This window comes from Lepeophtheirus salmonis, chromosome 7 (assembly GCF_016086655.4).
Source record: "Lepeophtheirus salmonis chromosome 7, UVic_Lsal_1.4, whole genome shotgun sequence".
NCBI classification, from domain to species: Eukaryota; Metazoa; Arthropoda; class Copepoda; order Siphonostomatoida; family Caligidae; genus Lepeophtheirus; species Lepeophtheirus salmonis.
Window position 1 is genome coordinate 2,084,598 of NC_052137.2, and position 20,775 is coordinate 2,105,372.

Here is a 20,775-nt window from a genome sequence, read left to right on the forward strand (position 1 = left end):
GTTTTTTGCAGGCCTTGGTCTCCACGTGCGCCTAGATAGAGAAGTCTAGTGGGTTCAGATCTGGGCTCTGAGGGGGCCAGTTGTCCTTGAGCCACTCCTGAGCTTTCTTGGAAGCGTGGGCGGGTGCTCCATCTTGTTGAAAACCCCAAGGAGAGTTGCCGACTATGGATTTTATCCACGGAAGGCCCTTGGACGCCAGAATCTTCACATAATCCTCCGCTGTTAATCTGAGCCAGTGGGGAACTATACCGGCTTCATGGCCTTCCCTTTGGATCTCCAAACATCTCCAAAGCTCACAACACAGTAATTTTGCCTCTTGAAAACAGGATCGACCGTAAAAGTTTTCTCATCTGAAAAAATGATGATGTGTCCAGATGAGCTCTTGATATCATTCAAGATTTTCTTGGCACGCTCAAGTCTGACTTATGGCTGACGTTCAGTTAGCAGAGGGCGTTCAGTACGCCTCAGGGACTTTCCTCCAGCCCTTTTCAATGCCCTTGAAACAGTTGATGTCGACGTTCCCATCTTTCTGGCCATGTCGGCAATGGACCTGTTAGGAGTCCTCTTGAACACTGACTTTACTTGCCTTGTTGAGACAGTGGGCTTCCTGCCAGCCCCAGGGGAATGCTTGAGATCACCCCCAGCCTCCAAGCGCTTGGAAAAGTTGTAAATTGTCTTCAACGAGGCCCCAACCTGTTCCTTAATGTTGTTATGAGGCACTCCCGCTCGGAGGAGGGATGCAATTTCGATCCTCTTTGTTGCCTGATTGGACATGGTCTCACGTTTGGAAGTTGTTACGTTCTCACAGGAAGGATTCTTGTTTATTTTAACAGTAAAAATACGAAACAATCAGATTGGTTGCCACAAAACCTCTTAAAAAGTATATTTACATCATTGGTAAATAATTTTGTACGGCCCGGTACTATTTTGCTATCAGGGGCGTCTACAGGACTGTATTTAAAAAATTCAAAACCTTATTTTTGGAATTTAGAAAAAAAAAAAAAAAAAAAAAAAAAAAAAAAAAAAATTAATCATCAAATATTACACTTTTGATTTTTTTTTTGAAATATACAATTTTTTTCAAAAATCCACAACTATTCACAATAAATTACAAAGACCCATCGCTATCCTCAAAAAATTTTTTTTTTTTGGAAAAAATTTTAATATCAAAATTTTTCGCGAATTTGAATTGGAAATGAAATACTGTTTTCCCAATGCCGATTCCTGAAAAAAAACCGGCTATCTGATTCCTGACTCCGATTAATCTTCCCATCACTAATAATTACTATGCCATTTGACTTATTTTTAGTCAATAAAATTTTATTTTTACAATGTACGTATTTAATATCTTGTATCTTGTAATGAAAAGAAAGAAGGAGATAGATAAAAATTCCCAAGTGATGGATTTTTGATGATCTGACTATAGTAGTCACGTCATGCATGACCTATAAAAAACAATACTGAACAAAAATCAAGAGTTAAATGTCTAATTTTTTTACATCACATTCTTGTGTAAAAGTTGTAACTTGTATAAGCAAATTGTACAAGATGCAACAAAAAATAAGATGCATCATATTAAATGAAGGAGTTAGAGTACTTGTGATGAGAATAATACTACAGGGGCGTCCGCAGGGGGTGCGCTGGTGAGCCTGTAAACATCTCCAAATTAAGGAATTTTTGCTTTTAACCAGAAAACTTAATATTTGGAATTATTTTTTAGAAATTTTAGTTTTTTGTGAATAGCTGTGAATTTTAGAGTTTTTTTTACTTAATTTTTTCCTTAATTTTTTTTACTTAATTTTTTCCTTTTTTTTTACAAAAAAATTAATTTCTCAAATTTTTTCAAATTTCTTTCAAAAAAAATTAAATTTTTCTAATTTCTTTCCAAAAAAAATTAAATTTTTCTAATTTAAAAAAAATCATTTTTCAAATAATTTTCCCAAAAATTTTAATTATTGGAATTTAAAAAAAAAAAAAAAACAAAAAACTTTCTAATTTCTTTCAAAAAATATTTAATTTTTCTAATTTCTTTTAAAAAAAATCATTTTTCAAATAATTTTCCCAAAAATTTTAATTTTTGGAATTAAAAAAAAAAAAAAAATCCAAAAAAACGTCCCTCCAAAAATATAATCCTGTAGACTCCCCTGTACAATAAATTGAATATTCCATCATGGATGATCGATATATTAATAATGCATTTTTTGGCCACTTTAATACAACTGACTAAAATATAAGTATTTTGTGGTGGATTATAAAGTTCAAATGCCCAAAGTTATATTGCTCATAAATAACATAGTAACTATGTTATTTCAATGGATGGTAATGAAATCATGTTGTGTTAGAATGAGCAATATTTTTTATTATATACGACATTTTAAGTAGTGATGGAATCACTTAATCAATTAATTGGAATCCATAATCGGAGAAGTTATGTTGAATTTGCGATTCCGATTCTTAATTATTATTATTTATTACTGGTATTTAGCTATTAATTCCTTTTATAAGTAAAGAAAAACAAATTAGGAATTTTTGCTTTTTTAAAGAAAATTTAATTTAATTTTTTAAAATTTTTTCCAATAAATTTAATATTTGAATTTTTTTTGAAAATTTTTTATAATATAATTTTTTTCAGAAGAGGTGGTGATTATAGAATTTCAAAAAATGTATTAGTTGAAATTTGTTTCCAAATTTTTTTATTTTTTGTTGCCAGCTGTGGATTTTGGAATTTTTTCACCAAAAAATTAATTTTTTTGTCAATAGCTGTGGATCTTTGAACTTTTTTTACAAAAAAATTAATTTATTGAGAATAGTGTGGATTTTTGAAAAAAAATTCAAATTATGTATGTGAATGAAAAAAAAATGGATTTTTTTCGCAAAGAAATCCAAAAACCAAGCCTGCCCCTACCCCACAAAAAAAAAAAAGAATATATATAATTAATCTTGTGGACATCTTAATAGCAAAATTGTATTTTTTAACTATTATTTAAAATATTAAAGAATCGGGAATTTTTACTAAAATCACATTTTTTTTTTTAAATCTTTGCATCACTAATTTTAAGAAGAAGGAATTACAACTTGAATTCAATATATATACTAACATTTTATAGGCCTTTTTGATCAATTAAGGGCTTTAATCTCAAATTTATGAGATGAGTTGAGATACCTAAGAATATTAACTATATTTGAGGCCCCTTGTTTAAGTTATGGTTGTTATATGATCCTGATATGGATCCTTTCAACCATAAAATATATTAATTTCTAATTTTGTAAGGATGAAGATGAATTTTGCTACTTTTATGTACAATTTGCGGTGCCTCTAAAGGATTTATCAAGAAAAATTGTTGATAGTATTGAGAATAATTTGTCGAAGAATACAAATACAAACAAGACTTAATTTGAGAAAAATTATTCAGGATGTGTAAGTCAAAGGTGGAGTCGTTGGAGAGTGCAAGGAAAATTGTAAAAGTACAGTTGGATTCAATCTGAAATTGCAATAGAACGATGATCTTCGTCTTTTCATAAACCTTCTTTCTTGTCATTGCGTAGTTACCTAAAGGTCTCAAACTCTCGAAGTTGTATATCTAGGACTAAGAATTCATACTTCCAATGTATCAACCCAAGTTATGAGAAACATAACTTGGGACTTGTAGGATCTTTTAATGAATTTTATGTGTATTTTTCTAGTATGATACAATAACATTTGAATATTTAAATATGTTGGTAATAAATAATAATAATGGTCTTCAGTGATATTTATCAAAGAATATGAATATTCTAACTCTATATATTCATTCATTTCAATTTAGAATGAGAATTTTATTAACTTTATTAACTTGATAAACAAATATTAATGTAAATTCCTTTGTCAATGGTTAATTCCATCAATTAATTTATTTATTGAATAAATGTATGTAAATACATATTTTATGAGGACAGAAACGGCTCTAAAAAAATTTATTCGACACACATGTAATTATCTAATTTGGTTAAATTTGGTTCGTATAGTAGGGGCCAACTCTATGAGAAGGTTTCAGGAAATCAAATATTTCAAGTCCCTGGTATTATTTCTCTTAACTTAATTGTAATTTAAAAGTTTTGCATTCGTGAAACTGTTTTGTCTATCTAAATCAAGGTTTACCTTTCAATTACAGATAAATACAATCTTTTTTATTTATTTTGCTCATGGTGGGTATGAGTCCATTTCTGTTGATCTTAAAAACACTAATAATCCATGGAAAAAAAATCAAAAAAGTTCCAAAAGAGGATTTACATAATCATAAAAGTCAATGCGTCAAAAAATTGATATATTGAATAGGTCAATGTCTAGTCATACGCCCTCTACCAGACACTACAATTCTAATGGAATAAAATAAGATACTTAATGTCGTTTATGTTAATATAATAAAGTAAAATATGTTTATTAGGATTATCACACCATGAATATGATACTTATTATCTTAATGTTCAAATATATCAAACATATTCCACACACACATTTGGAGTGACACATTTTTAATTTAGATGTGCTTTTCATATGCTTAGATCGATCTTAATTAATTAAATACGTACATGTTCTCTAAGACTTAGGACAAAAGAAGAGATTTGAGATACTTTATCTTCAACAAGAGATGCTCAATTTCTGATAGATACAGGGATGATGATGGAATGAAAATATATCCTAAAAAGCGAACCAAACCAAGCTAAGATTATTACAAAAGTAGAGTGAGTTCCTTTTTAGGATATGAATCTATTTATCTATATATAAAAATAAACATATTCAAGGGTTGAAACTATGGTGGGATCCATTCACTTTGAGTTTAAATACATATCATCAATATAATCCTACTCAGTTTTAAAATAATTTATGCCTGTGATGTATCTACGTCCTGCTTAGAAAAACAATGATAAAACCGCATTTATATCAAAAACAGAGACAAATACACACTTTAAACATAAAATAAAAGTTGATTAGAATTTGAGTTATCTACGTAAAGTCATCTTTAATTCTGATTAGGTCCGATCCCTGTGCTCTGGAGGGCAAGTTTGATTTTTCGCTAATAAGTTAATTTTTTCATAGAACAAGATCGATTCCCCGTGTCTCAAAGTTTTTTTAAGGTATGGGTTGTCGATTCGAAAATGCACACAAAAACAAACACACACACACACCACGAATGATTATACTAACAGAAAAAGGAAAAACGGATTTTAAATACGAATTAAAAAAGAGGATGGGCGAGTTAATCTTAGTATTTATCTTCAATCTTAATTAGGCTTGAAGAAGGAACAAGCAAGTTAGCAATGCAATGGCAATAAACAAATTACAGGGTGAAACATTTGAAAAATTTGGTTAATGCTTACCAAAATCAGTATTTTTCCATGTGTTATATTTTCAAGAGTTTCAAAGGGGGTGCAGGTTTGATTATATTTACATCTAATGGATAGACACAACAAAAAATGTTGTATACAAGGGGATTTGACTGTAGAAATTTACCTAATATATAATTATAGTTTATAGTGAATTGTTGTAGTTTAGAATTTTAACATAAATAAAATCTTTTTAATTTTGCATAGGCTATTTTTATGATAGCGTGTTCCTGCTAGTAAATATTAAAATAGAAGAAAAGTCAACCTATACGGCAGTGGTTTGAATAAAAGAAGTGCTAATCACTTAATTCTTTCGTTACTCATGGATTAATTAACAAGTATTAACATAATATTTTGTCTATTGATAAATAAAAAGCAATTTTTTTTGTGAGGTATTTGAGTATCAGTTTAAAAAAATCTTGCCATTTTTTCCACTTAGACACTTTTCTTTTTTTCCTTGACATTTTTTTCCCTTAGCATAATTTTTTCCTCTACTATTTTTCCAAAAATTCCTTGATGTATATGGACTTCAAAGACATTTCCCAAGTTAGATGGAGTGAATGTAAAACTATTATGTCTACTTACTATACTTAATCAATGCCATTCAATCTGACTAATAAAAGGAAAAAAGGCATATTTTTCAAATCAACATAAATTTTTCCAAAGAAGGGATTTATTTTGACGTGGATTATTACTTTTTTCTAACTCAAAAGTAAGCCAAAAACCTTTTAAACAAAACAAAAACATAAAAAATACACACTCAAAAAAATTCAAACCGACAATTCTTTCATGCCAGTTTTAATATGAACAAATCACTACAGATTCGTATCAAAGTTTCAGTGACTGTTGGAATCGAATATGAACTTAAAAGATCTATTGATTTTTTTTGACATCTGTAATTAATTGATGCAGTGAGTCGAAAATTTATTATCAATATAGTGTGTTTTTTAGTATTGTGTACCGTTATAATTTTTGTTGGGCCGAACTATTTTGGTCCTTTAATCCAGTTTGTTCTGGACTGGTTTCAAAGAAAAAATGGGTTTGGATCGCTCTATCTAAAAAAATTGGTCTTATTTATAATTCACGTCTAGACTGAAATCTATTGATGAATTTTTAATGATGTCATCATTTGTGTTTCAATCATGCATCCGCTATGAGATCGTTATGATTTATTGTGGATCAAAGTAATTCAGTCTAGACAAGTCAGAAAGAAAAATTCGGTCTGGATTTGTCTTGTAACATTAAAATCGGGTTCACTTAAAATTCAGTCTAGAGGGATTCTATAGATGAATAACTGTTGATGATGTCATTTGTGTTTCAAAATTATGAACATGAATCTACAATGACGTCGAAGGAAGTTAAATGTGTTGCATAAATCTTATATCTACAAATCAGGAATGGGAAGAAAAAAGTGAGAAATTTGTTAATATGGAAAATAATTAGTTAATGTGCATAATAACTGAACTAAACCGTTAATGTACATAAAAAATAAGTAATATGCAAAATAACTGAACAAGACCGTTAATGTGCATAATAACTAAAAAGGATAGATAATGTGCAAAATCATTGAAATCATAAATTTCACATGATCTTCCGAGACCCTTTCCAGAGACACAAATTTATGCTCGGCCCATTCGATATGCAGCATGTCCACAGGGCTTGATTAAGAGTAAGCACCCTTCGTCAATTCATGTATTACAATCAGAAATGCCATCCACTATAACGAAGGGTGCTTACTCTTAATCAATCCCTGTGGATATGTATCATATCCGTAAGCCGAGCATCAATTTGTGTCACTGGAAAGGGTCTTAAAATAACGTCATTTGGACAAATTATCCAGCAGAACTAAAAGTGTAATAATTGAAATTTACTTTTTGAAATGTTTTTTTCGAATTATTTAATTTTTGAATTTTTTTTTCTAAAAAAAGTATTATTTTGAAAATAACTGTGGCTTAAGTAAATGCGAACGGGTGTGGATTTTTAATAAAAAAATTTCCAAAAAAGTTTAATATTTGAATTTTTTTTTCTAAATAATGTAATATTGTTTGAATAGCTATGGGCTTTTGAGTTTTTTTGATAAAATTTAAATTTTTGTGAGCAATTATGAATTTTTGAAATGTATTTTTCGAAATTTTTCATATTTGAATTTTTTTTTAGGAAATGAAATAGTGTGTGAATAGCTGTGGATTTTTGAACTTTTTTCAAAAAATTTAAAATTTTTGTGAGCAGCTGGGGATTTTTGAAAAAACTAATATCAATTTTTGAAATTTTTTTCCAAATAATTTAATTTTGGAATTTATTTAAAAAAAATATAATTTTTGTCCCATAAACCGATTTTTTTAATTTTTTTCCAAATAAATTTAATTTTTTAATTTTTGTTCCAAAAATTGTAACTTTTTGTGAATTGTTGTAGATTTTTAAAATATTTTTTTGAAAAAATTTAATATTTGAAATTTTTGTACAAAAAATATCTCTCTTCTGTTGGACTGGAACAGAATATCCGTCTAAAAAAGTCACTTAAGACCGGACCGATCAAAAATGCAGACTCATATAGAGTCTCAACACTAGTGTTCGCACTCTTTAATTTTGGTTCAAGTTAGTACAGTAGAAATGTCGCTCAATGTTCAAACAAGTTTTCCCTTTTTTTTATTATTTTTTTTTTCTCGAACGTGTTTATCTATATACTTGCATTCAAAAAGTTTTTCATTTGTAATTGTTGGTTCAAATAAAAGATTTAAGGTTATTAAAAATTGCGAATATTTTCGTTCTTCTTGAATAAGAAAAATTGAGTCCTTACTGAGGCAAAAATTATATATATATTTTTTTGTGTTTTTAGCCTTGTTCTGTGCGTGTAATGGCATTTTCATTATTGAAAAATCGAGGAACATTATATACAAAGTGCTTGCGTTATTTTCACATTGGATCCGTGATTCATTCAGCCTCAATTAAGGAGCTGGAAATAAATATTCAAACAGACATTCCAGGTAAGGAATTTAGATGGGATAATTGTTCCCATAGAGAAAGTAATATATACAGGCACAAATTGGGAAATTTCTTGATATATAATTCGGCTCTTAAGAAAGAAGGAGTTAGTTGAGAAGCAGGGGCGTCCGTAGGATTATATTTTAGGGGGGCTTGGTTTCTGTATTTTTTTCAAAAATATAAAAATTACCATTTTTTCTCAAAAAATCTAAAAATTACAATTTTTTCCAAAAAAATCTAAAAATTACAATTTTTCTCCAAAAAAATCTAAAAATTACAATTTTTTTTTCAGAAACCCATTGCTATTAACAAAATATTTCAAAATTATTTTTTTTTCCAAAAAATTACAAAAATCAACAGCTGTTCACAAAAAATTTGAAATATTTAATTTCAAATACTAAATTTTTCCGAGAAAAAAAACTCAGACATCCATAGCTATTCACAGAAAATGTAAATTTTTTGGAAAAAATGAAATATCCCAAAATAAATTCTAGTAGAAAGTAAAAATTCCTTTTTTGGGGGAGGGGTACATCCCCTACATCCAACCCCCTGCAGACATCCCTGAGAAGATACGGTCTTTTGGGTCGGTCAAATGGGAAGTACAGTACCACTTGTTGATCCTTAAAGAAAGTAAAATTAATCACTCGTGACGTCATTGAGGATGTATTTCCTTTTTTGTTATTATTCTGTAGCAGGGGTGGACTTGATGGGTTTGAGCCCTCTAGAATAAAATTAATTACAGAACTAACTAATAATCGAATATGTTCGTATTAAATAGCATGAACATAAGGGCGTTTTTATTTTTTATCTATTGAAATGTCGGGGCCGTCAGGCCAAAATCCGTTCCTTTTGATAAATGAATACAATTGACAAAGTTTGACCAAAATTGAAGAATGTTTAGATATGGCTCAATCCCGACTTCTTTCTCGATTATTGTGAAAAAAAATCGCCAATCAGCTTTTTGTGTTTTATAACTTTTTCATGATAATCTAATTTACTCTGTAAAATATAAATATTCACAATGTGAATTACAATGCAGATTATTTGAAGAGAAAGCTATGTGTTCCGTGTAATGTTTTTGCATTTTCCAATCTTTCTCCTGCAAAACAATGATCTTTGTTTTGGTTCCATCAGTCCTTAGTTTCATTTATTGGTACTTTTCATAGTTGTCTCAAATTTCAAATTGCCCTCTATTGTGTCGTTATATTTATTTTATCACACAACCTTTCCTCCAAAAATAAACAGAACAAAGACTCGAAATTATCAGAGGATGTTAACCAAATCAGTCAAAAATACCAACTGTTACTTATCTCTCAAGTCCTCTCCAAGAATATTGTCATATTATTTATCTATAATTTTAAAATTGTTTATGATATCCAAAACTTCTTCATAAGAATAATGAGATGGCCAATATATATATATATATATATATATGATGAACAATCAACTAGAAATTGTGTTCGTTTCCCTTTGGAAACGGAACATTAGTATAAAACAGCTTATTCTTTCGTTTAAATTTCAACAAGAATAAATTATGAAATAACAATGACGTATCAAATGAATCAAGAGTAGACAAGAAAGTACATAGGGTATAGTTGTATTAGCGAGATAACAATGTGCTATGAAGCATAATTCCTTATATGCACATCTGGATTACTTTTTTTACCATTTAAATTGATTCTGTATATAACTATTCTCGTATTACAATGATTAATTATAATCGTCTAAGAATTTTTAGTAACAAAAAATACACGACAAGACTTTGTAGTTTCCTTACAAAATAATTACCATGGATACTAATTTGAACAAAGATAGAAATGATATAAATATCCAAAATATTTTTTAAATAGTATTAAAATAATTGTGTGATGTACGTACCGCTTATAAAAACAATGATAAAAACTTTATTTCCAAAACGGAGACGGATACAAACTTTATAAAAGTTGTTCAAAATTTTGAGTTACGTACGTAAGGCTATGTGTAATTCTGATCAGACCAGATTCCGCGGCTCAGGAGGGCTAGTTTGATTTTTCGTAAATGAGTTGATTTTTTTATACAACAAGATCAATTCCCTGTGTCTCTCAGTTTCTTTAAGACATGGGTTGTCGATTCAAAAATACACCAAAAAAAATAAAAAAAAAAAAAATGAATTATTGGTCAAAAAGAAAAACGGAAAACGGATTTTAAATACGAATTAAAAAAGGGAATTGGAAAGAAGATGGGCGAGTTAATCTCAGTATTTATCTTCAATCTTAATTAGACTTGAAGAAGGAACAAGGCAAGTTAGCAATGCCAATGAAAATAAACAAATCAGAGCATCAACCATTTGAAAAATTGCTTTATGCTTACCCCAATCAGTATTTTCCCATGGTCAAACATATGTTGCATTTTCAAGAGTGTCAAAAGGGTTTGATTATACTTACATCAAATGGACAGAAACAATGTAGTTTTCAAGTGGTTTTATGTACAATATAAACTTACATATTATATATTTATAGTAGATCGTTTCAGTTTAGAATTTTAACATAGATAGGGTGGGTGGGTGCAGGGTTTGTACACCCTTCAAATGAAGTATTTTTGCTTTGTACTAGAAAATTTAATATTTGTAAAAAAAATTAATTTTCATTGAATAGCTATTGATTTCTGAAATTTCCTTTCAAAAAATGTAATATTTGAAATTTCAAAAGACCTACTAAGCATTTAGGGTGTTTATCTCTAAAGAAAAAAATATTTGGAAAGAAAAATGAGTAAAAAAAAGACCAAAATTCAAAGGAAAAATTTATCCATACAAAATTAAAATACTTTGCTACGAACAATATAAAAAATATCATTCAGATGCTTAAACATTGCCTTTTATATGACAAATTCCAAGGACTGACAAAGAACTAGATACAGCCAGATAAAGAGTGGAGTTGGAAATTAATAAGTGAGTGCGTTTTCATTGACGTCATCATTTAAGGAGACGCCATCTTGGGAGCTCAAATTTGATATTCTTACTACATAAAATGTACTAATTCTGCAATAAACCTTGATAGAATTCCATCAAATGTCTTTATGAATAAAAAAAGTCATTAGAGCTGCTCCATTGAACACTACTTGATGCCAACGATCCACACGGACACTTTAATTAAAGCAAACGTTGATGTAATAAAAATTCCTCAGAAATGGTTAAATTTATACCAATTTTTTTTAGATGGATTAGGGATAAGAAAAGCAGATCAATTGAATTCTTTCCATTAAAATAGTTAATTTTTATCTACAATATGAAAGGAAGATATTGTAAGGATGTAATAGCATATTTTTAGTACATTTTAGTCTCAAATATATAATAAAACGTGGGAATAGAGGGATAGATTCTTAAAAGTACGTAAAGGCTTAAGTCCTTTTATTTGTTGGCTCCATTTTGACATCCCATAGTTCACCATTTTCCTTAATACTAATGAAAAAAAAAAAAAAAAGAAGGTTTTCATTCTTATAAAACTTGGTTGTTTAGCCCCAAAAATGGCCAATATCCAAATTGTGACGTCGAATGAGAACGTTCTATGAGTTTGGTTAAAAATGAAATTCTAACCATATGGAATAATCATCACGCATGCAGTTTAGCTTGTTTACCTTTCTTTTTCCCTCATGAGGGATGGAGTACAAAATGGGGTTGACTCATTTTTTCCTTTTTTTTTTTTAAATTTGGGAAATAAGCTTGATCTAAATTTCAACTGTTAATAAAGAGGGATTTAATAGCAGGGGTGTCTGCAGGATGATATATATATATATATGTTGGAGGCTTATTTTTTGGAATTTGTTTGAATTTTTTTTCAAAAATTCATAGTTATTCCGAAAAAATTATATACGGTTCTACTTTCTTTTATTGTTAACAGGGTTCCATGGTTTACATCTATTAGTGGGGGCTACTTTTTTGTGTGTGTTATCTACGGATAGTGTTAGGGCATTTCGGAAATAGCCATCACTTTGGGGTTGAGGCCGCTGTAATCGACATTATTGCTTCCATACTCTATTCAAAAGAAATGTGTAATATATATAAAGATCTTCATAAAATACATGGCCTTAAATTGGTTTTCCCTAATCTTGTTCAGTAACAAGTTTTTTTTCCTATTGTTATACTACCATAAAATAAAACACGTGCTTGATTATAAATAATTTTTTTTTTTTTTTTGTGACAGGTATTAATATGGAGTTGTAATTTTTGAATTAAATCTTTTGACTCTTTTTACGCCTATAGGACCAAAATCAACAAAGTTACGAAATGATCTTTTGGAATATCAACAAATCTCCTCTGTTTCTCTTATTTCCGACTCTCATAAATCTCTTGGGAACTTCTTAGTTGATGTGGACAATAACACCTACTTGGATTGCTTTATGCAAATTTCATCCATTCCATTAGGTATCTATAATCAATGTCAGGCTTGGACCCTTAGATATTTTCATTTCTGGATAAAATCCGTTTAAAACCTTGTGAATTCAAGGAATTTTCATAGTTAGCTATATAATAATTTAAAGAGTTGTATAAAATATTACCTAAAAAATAAAATAAACTGAAAATTTGACCATTTGAAGAATTTTGTAGAGGAGAGCAGCTGAGTTGTCATGACCTTCTATGAAATTAGCTACAAACAGCTGTTAGACAAGGAAATCAACACAAATTCCACTCCTTATATAATAAGGATATAATGTTGGTATTAAGGTGATGTGATCCTTTAATTTCAATAATAAAAGTCCATTAAGGACTTACCCTTATAACTCCGGAGCAAACCGTCAAAAAACAGCAGTACTAATGATTACTTCATCCTTAGATGTTCTCTCTTCAAGAATTAAATAAAAATGACGACCTCTTTAAAAAACTAAAAAAAAAAGAACTGTTTAGTTGTCAACAAAACAAAAAAACAAAATCATATTTTATGCAACTCTAATATGTCAAGATACCCTCAGTGCCCCTAACAATCAATTCAATTTCAATAAAAAATGATCACGTGGTCGTAATTTCACCAGTTCCTTTCAGCTTTTCTTTTGGAGAGCAATTAACAAAAATTAGCAAAGAAATGAGCGTCATTTAATTTTTTTCCCCATTAATTGTTCAACTTTTTTCCGTTCAAGCACTCCAAAATGAAAAGGAAAGCATCAACGTAGCTCGTTTTTTGCTTAATATCCAAGCCTGACTAATGTTGTTTTTACTAAAGACTGTGTGAATTGAAAAGATTGATTTATTTGTGTTTTCAGGTTATAATAATCCCGAGTTAATTGCGGCATTAAGCACACCTGCAAATATTCATCAATTAGTTAATAGGCCTGCTATGGGTAAGAATTCACCTTTACAAGACATAAGCATATCTTATCAGGGGCAAGGGGTGGGCTGGAGAAACTGTAGCCTCACCCAAAATTAAGAAATTTTTGCAAAAAATTTAATTTTTTGAGAGTAACTATGAATTTTTAAAATTAAAAAAAAAAAATATTTATATATTTCTAGAGAATAGCTTAAAATTTTTTGAAATTGAAATTTAATTTTTTTACATTTAAAGTGGATTTTTTAAATTTCTTTAGAAAAAATTTTGTTAAATTTTTTGAAAAACGTTTTTTTTTTCGAAATAAAATTAATTTTTGATGTTTTAAAAAACCTAAGCCCACAAAAAATATAATCCTGGGACACCCCTGCTTATTTATTCAACTTTATTCCAGGATGGTTTCCAAACGAGGAATGGATTGAGTATATAACCAAAGTTTTTATGGCCGTGGCTCCTTCTGGCATGGATCAGATCTTTCCCATGATGTGTGGCACATGTTCGAATGAAAATGCTATGAAACTTTGTTTCATGAAACACATGAGTAAGGAAAGAGGAGGTCGTACAGAGTTTACGGAAGAGGAACTCAATTCTACGATGGCCAACTCTCCTCCAGGATCTCCGTCACTATCCATTTTATCATTTAAAGGAGGATTTCATGGACGAACTGTGGGACTACTAAGTGTCTCAAATTCCAGACCTATTCATGGAGTAGATATTCCTACTCTGAAATGGCCAAAAACGGACTTTCCCAGATATAAATATCCTTTGGAAGAAAATGTAGACTTTAACTTTTCAGAAGATAAAAGATGCCTAGAAAATTTGGAAGAAACTATTCACACTCAGAATAAGCTTAGTGCTCCTATTGCTGGAATAATCGTTGAACCTATTCAATCCGAGGGAGGAGATTACCATGGGTCAAAGTTCTTTTTCCAGGTATAAGTGTGTTTCATTTCTTATACTGAGAGTCCATTTTCTTATGACCCTTCTTTCGATTAATTAAACATTTTTGGACTTATCTCTTAAACATATATTATGATATTGACAATTGCTATTTAGACACAACGTAAAAGAACACAAAACACAACTTTGATTAAATCATTTTGCCCTCAATAACGCTCTTTAATTGCCCTAGTGACGAGCAGACCTTAATATATTAGCCAGGGTTAACTTTTGTCAATTCTTCAGTTTTTAGCTACTTTGTTCATCAAGTGAAAAACTTGCTAGCTGGACAAAAGCTTGAACTGAGATATTTAACTAAATATTTGGTTGACTATATCTTTGCAAATATTGAAGCTAAGAGTTACAAATTTTGATATCCTCATTAACATCTTAGTGACTAGACTGTCAGTTTATTCTAATTATTTAGACCTGCTGTAAATGGCAAATTTATAAAATCCATTTACCAGATAGTGCATTTTCGCAAGCTAAATATCTTACATTAGGTGCTAAAATATGTTATCTGGTTTGTATTATTTAATATAGTCTATATTTAAAGGATATATAAGTATTATATTGAATTTATCTTACTATATAAATTTGGAGATTAGAGATACCATGTAGTGCCTGTCATTTCCACTCATGTAAGACACCTGACTTTTTAAGTCTTTAGCTTTTGACACTGAGATATTTCCACTTGCATTACAGATGACTGATGCTGCCGGTGTCTTTATTCGCCCGTTTCGGAGATTACATTTGGTTAGCCATTAGCAGTTTGAAGATCTTGAGAATTTTTTTTTAGCAGGTTTTTTTACACTGAATAAATTGATAGCACGTTGAAGAATCAATTTTTTGCAGATTTACAGCTTCAGAATCTCAATATGCGGTTACCCCAAAAAGTTATTAAACTAATTATTTCATATTTTGCTGGTTAGTATGTTTTTGCACTGGGTCAACGAGTTAAGGACACTCAAATTTTGTTTATGTTTAGCACAAACACTGTCCTCAATATACACCCATTTGCTATGATTGAGTTTTGAGGTCAGACGAGGATAGATACAAAAAGGAGCTTTGACCAATAATAAGTATTTTTATGAAAAAATTTCTGACATTAAAGACATCCCAAAGCCCTCCCCTTCAATTAGACGTTTTTTTATTCGAATTATATTTAATTACTTGTAAATTTGCGACACTTTGGTGTTGGTGCAAAGTGTCTCTGAGATCTCAATGGTTTTAGATATTTGAAAACTTTTCTTTTGTAAATACAGAACAATCAAACCGAATAATAACTATTTAGGAACTTTAGAAGTGCACTTCATCATACTTCTAAAAAATCAATAAAAAAAGCTTATCATTATTGAATCTACATCCGGTAAATTATAACTATGTATTTAAATGGAATAAACTAGGGAGTGGATCACATTGCTCACAAATATGGTATTTCCCTTATCATTGATGAAGTTCAAACCGGTGGTGGTACAACTGGAAAGCTATGGTGTCATGAACATTTTGATTTGGAGCACGGTCCTGATATCGTAACCTTTTCCAAGAAAATGTTAAGCGGGGGAATTTATCATAAAAAATCTCATCGTCCGGAACATCCTGGTCGAGTAATCAACACTTGGCTAGGGGATCCTCACAAAGTTATAATGTTGTCAGAAGTAAGTATCCTGACTCAAAATTAATGCAACACTAATTAAGTAATTACTGTCCATACTTATCAAGGTATGGAAATATATTCAAAAACATCAGTGCCTAAAACTGGCCCAGGATTCTGGAGAAGTTATGCTCAATGGATTAAAGGAACTCGAAAAGAAGTTTTTAGGAATTATTAGATCATCAAGAGGGATTGGAACATTCTGTGCATTCGACTGTGATTCTGTTCAGACAAGGTATGGATTTACATACTTAATATTGGGTGTATTGTGTCAGTCCCATCGTTTTTGGTCTAGTATCATCTGTTCTAAGGACTGACACTTTACTCAACCCTTCAGATAAGCCTGATTGAATTTAGATTAATGACACAAGTCAACAAAAATAATATTTTAAATTCCATATTCAATTCCAATAGTACAATACAAACTGATGAGTGATGATGAATATTTCGATTGTATTTTCTCTAAAATTGGGCTTTTTGAAGAAATAAAATATCAGTACTAAAATATACCGTCACTTAATCTAAAAGTGCCTAAAATCAGCCAATTTAATACGCTCAATGATATATTATTGGTTGAGTTTTTAAAACATACAGTGGAGAAAATAAGTATTTCATCCCTTGACGAATTTGTTAGTTTCTCAAATTTTAAAGATTTCCTAATTGATTGAGTTCCGGAGGTAGGCCACTCAATGACCTTAATCAGGGACATCTGCAGGATTTATATTTTGGAAAGAGGGGGGGGCTTGGTTTTAGGATTTAATTTTTTTTGGAAATTAAAAGAAAAAAAAATCAATAATCCATTTATTCAGAAAATGTTAAATTTTCAATAATTAAATTTCAAATATTAAACTTTGTGGAAAAAAATTTCAAAAATCCATAGCTATTGACAGAAAATTATTTTTTTCGGAAAAAAAATTCAATAACCCACAGCTATTCAAAAAAAATTTCTAAAATTAAATTTCAAATATTAATTTTGTTAGGAAAGAAGTTTCACATGTACAATTTGCCCGATTGACCTTTTTTTAAGATAAGAAATCTCTCCAAAAAAAGTTTTACTCATTAATTGGCATATATATTTTCATCCTAACCAAAAAATTTATAGTAAAAAGGAAACATTCTTTAATTTAGGAGGGGGCTACATACCTTCCAACCACCCCTCCGGACGCCCCTGTTAATGTACTTCTTCTTGAGCAACTTCCATGCTGCTTTGTTCGCATGTTTTGGATCAATGTCTTGCTGGAAAACACATATACGACATATTATGAGTTCACTGTCCTGAGGTATTGAGGCTATCGCCAAAAATTTCTCTGTATATCCTCCCTTCGAGGCAGTGGAGTCATCCTTTTTCCTTATCAGAATGTTTCTTCCCCTATGCTTGACCGTGTGGGTGGCGCTCTTGTGATTATCCTCTTATTTTTCTTCGCCCAACTATTTTTTTTTGTTCATATAATGTCTCGTACTGTTAAAAAAAAATAACCATTAAAATTATAGACCATTCTTTCCTTTGTCATTGGGCAAAATTACAAATATCGGCAAGGGATCAAATACGTATATCCTCTACTTGTATATGATCTGTTAAAGTGAAGAAGGCTAAAGTAGTTAAAGTCATTTCCCCTAAAAATAGAGCCTGGATTACATTTTTATTCTTCAGCTAATTATCTTCTACATATTTCTATCAACAAATAATTCTAATTAATCCTTTAGAGATGCTCCAAATTACCCTTTTGTGGTTGCAAAAATTACCTTTCATAATGAAAGAAAAATATTTTATTATGGACTTTATTTGAAAGATCATATCCTGGCGAAATAAAGTTGGCTTGGTTTTTGAAAAGTTTGAATATTTTTTTTTTAAAGAAAATTAAAATATAAATTTTTTAGTAAATTTTTACCAAAAATCCACAATATAAATTTTTTGAAAAGAAAAATCAAAAATCCATTGCTTTTCTCAAGAAATTAAATTTATTGAAAAAAAAATCTATATCTACAGCTGTTAACAAAAAATTGAATATAAACATAAATTTATTAAATGTTGTTTCTAATATTAAATTTTCTAGTAAAAGCAAAAATTCCTTAATTTTGGGAGAAGGACACAGCCCTCCAGGCCAACCCCTGCAGACGCCCCTGTAACATAATTGAGCATTTTAACTTATCTCATAAGTTTGAATATATAGTTTATGGTTGAAAGAAAAATATTGAGGAAATTTTTGTCTACATCTATTTATGAAGTAAAAAAAATGGAAAATTCTCAAATTATTGTTATTTATTGTTTTTTTATTAATACCTTAGAAATTTAGTATTTTTGCTAATTTCAATCAGATCATTATATTAGTACTAATATTTTAAATTATAGCCGATTGTTTTTGCGTAGATACACGAATAATGATTATAAAATATGTATATAAAAAAAAATGAGGTTGAGAGTTTGAAATTACTTCTAATATTCCGTTATTATAGGGACAAACTGATTCAAAAAATGTTAAAAAAGGGAGTCATTATTGGTGGCTGTGGAGAAAAAACGATACGCTTTCGACCATCATTAATTTTTGCTCCAAAACACGCTGTCCTCGTTCTTCAAAAATTGGAAGATGTTCTTCTTGATATAAGTCAATAAATAAAAAATACAGTGTGTTAATATATTTGTTAATTTAAAAATATATATATATATAATATATTTGCAACTCGAATTGACCATATTATGAAACATTGAAGTTATTCTATATTTATTTATGGTTTCAAGTAATTTGTTAATGAAAGGGAATCAGTGTTTTTTGTTTTGTTTTTTAAATTATAATCTATATATAAACATTCGAGTTAGGTCCAAGATGCTACTCTGGACTAAATTGATGAATTATTCAATCCATTAATCCTCTGTTTTCCCCCCTCAAATTCACGGAACGAGTTCATCCCTGGGATCTTTAATCTTAAAAACGTTGTTAGTGGTAATTTTATGAATAATATAAAGTTACTTATGAAGGTTTGATTGATCTTTGTCTAGTTTCAAGTCAATTGAGACTCCTAAAAGCAACATTTTAAGGCAATGCTTCTGTGTAAGCTACTAGGGAGATAATTCACTCCTGCGGTGTCCGGTAAAATGATTGTGGTAAAAAGGTTGCGAACAAAAACGTTGGGGTAATATCATCGTGAAGCAATAGGATTGTGAGTAATTTCATTGCAAGACAATGATATCATATGCATTTGCGTTGCAATTTATTGCATATTCGGAAGATAAAACTATTGAATGATGAAGAAACATGCTCGGATAGAACCATTCTAATCTATAATACAACTTCACCCACAGGTTGTGTAGGTTAAATACTAGACCCTGAGGCAAGTTGAATTTATCCCCCACCGCTTCCCTGAGCATCATGGAACCCTTCTAATACCCCAAAAATACACCCTGTTCCACAGGTTGTACAATTGAAGTGCTGGTCCCCAAGGCAGTTTAAACCGCACCGCCGCCGCGTTTCTAAGCACCAAGGAACCTTTCTAACATACTATAATAAACCCTGGCCCACAGGTTGTGTAAGTGAACTGCAGGGCCCCGATGAAAGTTGAATTTATCTACCACCGCTTCCCTGAGCATCAAGGTACCCTTCCAATATCCCAAAATACACCCTAGCCCACAGGTTGTATAGGTGAAGTGCTGGGCCTCAAGAGAGTTTAAACAGGTTGTGTAAGTGTTTGTGAATAAGTGAGGATGTTTGAAAAAATTTAATATTTGAAATTTTATTCCAAAAATCTATTTTTACAATATTTTTTTTTAATTTTCTCTGAATAGCTATGGATTTCTCCTTTTTTTTACAATAAATTTAATGCTTGAAATTATTTTTTTTGCAAAAAATGTAATTTTTGATTTTTTTTTCAAAAAAATTGAATGTTTTCTGTATAGCTATGGTTTTTTGAATTTTTTGTGAATAGCTATGAATTTTTGTAAATTTTTTCCCAAAAAGTTGTATTTTTGTATTTTTTTTTCAAATATTCGAACACCTTCTCCCCCAAAAAAAAAAATATATATAAATGTCTTGCCTGAAATCTCACTCCAAAAATTAGTAGCATTATTGCTTTAGATAATACTTTACAAGTAAAGAAACACAAAGTTCAGTGGTCAAATGTCGCCAATCAGAATGCCCACTATTTTCTGTTCAGCCAAAGAATGCTGTATGAGGATTACTACAAATCCATTTTATATATTTGGCTCCGACACCACGATAAAACAGTATAAGCTTAAATGAACAAATTGAGTACTTTTTACTATTATTTTTCATTCTTATTAATTCATTATCTAAAATAGCAGTTTGAGAAAATTTTGTAGACTATAAAATAAACTATAAAATTAACAGGGGGTAGTATGAGACACTCTAATATTAGTGTTGTTTCAGTCATTATTGTGAAACGACGACCATTGTTAAATCCAGTCCACCTTTTTGGTCCTTAAAAAGGTAAAATCGATACCTCATGACGTCATTAAGTGTGTTTTTTATTTTTTTAAATTACTCTGTTACATGATAAAATAAATTATATAACTATGTAGGCATATATTAT

At 29.9% G+C, this 20,775-nt stretch overlaps 1 protein-coding gene across 2 annotated transcripts; it reads left to right on the forward strand.

Annotated features, from left to right (window-relative positions):
- Positions 1-8,024: 8,024 nt before the first annotated feature.
- LOC121121564 (4-aminobutyrate aminotransferase, mitochondrial) lies at positions 8,025-18,934 on the forward strand. Of its 2 annotated transcripts, XM_040716520.1 has the most exons (8): positions 8,025-8,103; positions 8,201-8,348; positions 12,584-12,745; positions 13,579-13,656; positions 14,035-14,573; positions 15,986-16,237; positions 16,302-16,468; positions 18,688-18,934. In XM_040716520.1, exons 2-8 carry the CDS (start codon positions 8,219-8,221, stop codon positions 18,842-18,844), a joined length of 1,485 nt encoding a protein of 494 aa, XP_040572454.1. In that variant the 5' UTR covers positions 8,025-8,103; positions 8,201-8,218; the 3' UTR covers positions 18,845-18,934. The 2 variants fall into 2 exon arrangements, with proteins under 2 accessions (XP_040572454.1, XP_071746055.1); XM_071889954.1 differs by lacking the exon at positions 13,579-13,656.
- The last annotated feature ends 1,841 nt before the right edge of the window (positions 18,935-20,775 follow it).